Source organism: Monoraphidium neglectum, assembly GCF_000611645.1.
Source record: "Monoraphidium neglectum strain SAG 48.87 unplaced genomic scaffold scaffold02272, whole genome shotgun sequence".
Lineage (NCBI taxonomy): Eukaryota > Viridiplantae > Chlorophyta > Chlorophyceae > Sphaeropleales > Selenastraceae > Monoraphidium > Monoraphidium neglectum.
The window spans coordinates 1,617-4,972 of NW_014011356.1; the positions used below are offsets into that span (position 1 = coordinate 1,617).

Genomic DNA, 3,356 nt, shown 5'->3' on the forward strand with positions numbered 1-3,356 from the left:
GTCAGGGGGGGGACGAAGCGTACGGGGCGCGCGCCGCGGCCGCTGCGGGCGTCGTACACAGGCGCCCTAGGCAGCCACGGACGAGAAAGGTGGCACTGTGTGACGCAGGGCCGAAGGGCGGGGCGATCAGGAGGGTCGTGGGGACAGTCCAGGGCCGGCGCGAGTGGCCGCATGAGGCGCCCATTATGCGCCCGCCCTGCCCACCGCCCCAACCTCCAGAAACCGCCCCTGCCGCTCACCGCAGCGCGGCCCGCAGCTCCTCCGAGCTGCCTGTTGAGAAGGGCTTGGCGGCGCCGAAGCTCATGAGCCATGAGGACACGGCGGCGGCGAGGCCGTGGGGGTCTGCCCTGCAGCAGGCCGCGGCGAGCTCGGAATCGCCCGACAGGACGGCGTGCGCGCCGGAGGGCGGCGGCAGCGAGCCGTCGTCAGAGTAGTCGGACGATAGCTCGCTTTCCATGAGCATGTCGGTGGAGCCCCATAGGCCGTCCAAGCAAGGCATAGCCATCGCTTCCAGACTGTCGGTTCGCGCGGCAGCGATGTCGGACGAGGTGTGCGGGCCTATGTAGGTCTTGTAGATGAGTTGAAAATCGTATAAGCTGATGGCGACGGACGGGCGAGACGCGCGGGCTGGATTGCACCGAAGGAGCCCAAGGTGTATGTGATGAGGCGTGGCGGGAAGATGATGTATAGAAGGTAGCAATTGGTTTTGTTCCAGATACTGAACAATGGGCGACACTGGATGGATTTTGAGCTTGGTCGCGCAGCTCGAGTGCCGTAATCACGACACCCGCGCTGCTTCACTGATCTTTCGGAACCGCTCAATTCAACGATCTAAACTGGATTTTTCCTATAAGTTGCGATGATGCTGCGCTCGCGTCAGCCGCCGCGCGTTGCAAGGATGCCCGACCGCCTTGCGTGTGTCCCGCGCTGTCGCAATCCACGCTGCACCGGCCGACGTGACGCAGGCCATTGAATCCGCCAGAAAGCCGTGCAAGAAAGCAAGAGAGCTTGACTGATTTTTATTCTGGGGTGGGTGCGGCCGATTGCACACGAGGCTGTCCATGAGCCGATGTCTCTTCTGCCTCCCCTTCATCCCTATGATACCATGGTGGGTGCAGACAGCCTGAGCCAGCACCAATACGCCGGCTCTGGCGGCATACAACCAGAGGTCCCTGATGCTGGTAGCGCTTGGTGACACACACACCACATATGGTTGAATCCCAGGTCTGTTGGGCGCACGGCGCCGCCCCACAGTAATCATGGTGGTGAGCGTTACCGTATCCCACAATGAAGCTGCACCGGGGCCAAGGGCCGGATGCCGAGGGCACGTCGACGCGGGCGTCCGGGGCCCGGCACGCTCAGCAGCATCCCCTGCCTGCCCTGCCTGGTGCAACATTCAGCGGGCTCCCCTAGAGTGTGCGATTGTCGTCCAGGGCAGGAGGTGCAGGGCGTTTCACACTGCAACTTAACGTTTTTGACAAGTTGCAGTCGTGAGGCAGGCGAGCCGCGTACGCGTGCCTCCAGGTGCGTTGAGCCCACGTTGATTGACGGCTCAACGCCAAATCTCTGTCACCAACCTCGCCGGGGTCGGTTGCGTTGCTGACGGGTGTAACCCTGCCGCCTGCCCGCCTTCCAGTTGCATATGAAAGCCTGCGATGTCAAGCCAGCCCTGGGCAGGGCCTGCCTAAGACAGGTACCCTGCCGCCTGCCGGCCTGCCGCCTGCCAGGGAAACTGCGCAGGCAGCACAGCAGCCATTGCCCGCGCCTGAAGAGCGGCCGTCTCTGGGCAAGATTGGGTAGCTGATGGCTATGCCGGTTACTGTGCTGGTCCCTGTGCCGATGCCAGTGTCGGTCCTGGATGGGGAAACAAGGGCCTGGCGTGGCCAACTCTCTTTACTGCCGCTCACAACGTTCCAGAGGAGCAGCGCCAGCTGGAGCGAGCCAAATTTCGCAGCCGGACAGTATGCATGCGTGAAGGGTGTGGGCACTTGGGCAGCAGAAGCCCTCATGTGTTGGGGTGCGGCGGTCGTGTTGGCCGCGCCAGGGTCGACGCACTCGCGGTCAAGGTGTGCTGTGCGGGCACAGTATGCTTTGCGGTCAGGGTATGCTCTGCAGAGTCGAATGTTGAAAGGCGCAAACGCTGTCAACGGCGCCGCTGGGGTGTATGAGCGCCTGCTTTGCAGCAGGGTGCGGGTTCTGCGAGCCGCGTTCAATGTGTGTGTGTCAAGTGTATCAGGTGAAAAGCCTGCCATACAGTACCTTCTTCGGCATGATTAGTCGTGTGATTGGTCATGCGATGCATCATGCATGAAGGAAAATAGCGAGCAAAGACCCCCCTCGAAACGCCGCCGCCGTCGGCCGGTGCATCATGGCACCCAGCATGCCTGCATGCCCACTGCTCGAATACAAAGTCAGGAATGATGCATCGGCAGGCAGCCAGCCGTGGCTCCCGCGCCGGCTTGGCGTCCGCGCGCTTGCCGGATTGCCCGTGGGTGTGCAGGGGCAGGCGAGCCTCTCTCCAACGCCTCCCATACGTCTTGCTGTGTGATGACCGGGGGTGCAGTTACGCAGCATCCCCTTGTGAATTTGATGCATGCAGCACTGCTCCCCCGAACGCAGCGCCTGGATCAGCCCAGCAGCGTCCCTTCCCTCAGCTCATCCGCATCCCAGGCGGAGGTCGCCCGCAGCTCCCCCCGGCGCCGGTCGAGCAGCGGAAAAGTAGCTGCTCGCCACAGCAGCGTGCGACGCCGGGTGCGGCCAACCTTTGGGGGCCCACCAAAGGCCGCCGAAATCAAGTCTGCCCCCTTTGAAGGATAGCCGTAGGTTCATGCAAAACGCAGTGCCGCCCAGTCATAGTGGTGTCATGGTGTCGCCTGCTTGATGACGTCATTCTTTCACGGGTTGCCGGCCAGCGGCACATCACGGTACTCGGGGTACCAAGGGACCTTGCCATCCTTGGTGCACGCCTGCGAAGGTTTTTTCAGGGTGGTTGCGGCGCTGCCAGGGGTTTCAGACCAAGGTTTTCAGGGCGGGCAGTGTTTTGTGCAGGGGCGGTTCGTGTCATGGGGGCATCGCGGGCGATGCTGAGGTGGATTTCTGGGATGGGCCGTTCTAGAGAAGCGGAGGGGGAGGGCGCCGGGCCGGCGATCATGACACAGGCCTTGCGGAGTGGTGCAGAGGGTTGACGGGATTGGAGAGGGCACTGCAGGTTAAGCCAGACCCACCAGCGGTGATGCTGCTGCAAAAGAGTGCGGGTTCTGCAGTTGCAGGCTGCTGCAAGGTTGTGCAGGCCCAGGAGGGGGGCCCGCAACGACCCGCTCGGGATCCCTTTCCCGTCCTCCCCCCCCCCCCCCCCC

General features: G+C 63.1%; 2 protein-coding genes across 2 annotated transcripts in view; both read right to left on the reverse strand.

Annotated features, from left to right (window-relative positions):
* Positions 1 to 235: 235 nt before the first annotated feature.
* MNEG_10325 (hypothetical protein) lies at positions 236 to 505 on the reverse strand (the record flags this gene model as incomplete). The annotated part of the gene is made up of 1 exon (XM_014041200.1): positions 236 to 505. One exon carries the CDS (start codon positions 503 to 505, stop codon positions 236 to 238), a length of 270 nt encoding a protein of 89 aa, XP_013896654.1.
* Positions 506 to 2,894: 2,389 nt separating this feature from the next.
* Positions 2,895 to 3,356, reverse strand: part of MNEG_10326 (hypothetical protein) — a gene marked incomplete at both ends in the record, with an annotated part of 2,665 nt that continues 2,203 nt past the window's right edge. The window contains one exon of the mRNA XM_014041201.1: positions 2,895 to 2,966. Coding sequence (XP_013896655.1) covers positions 2,895 to 2,966 — 72 coding nt within the window. The remainder of the gene's footprint in view (positions 2,967 to 3,356) is intronic.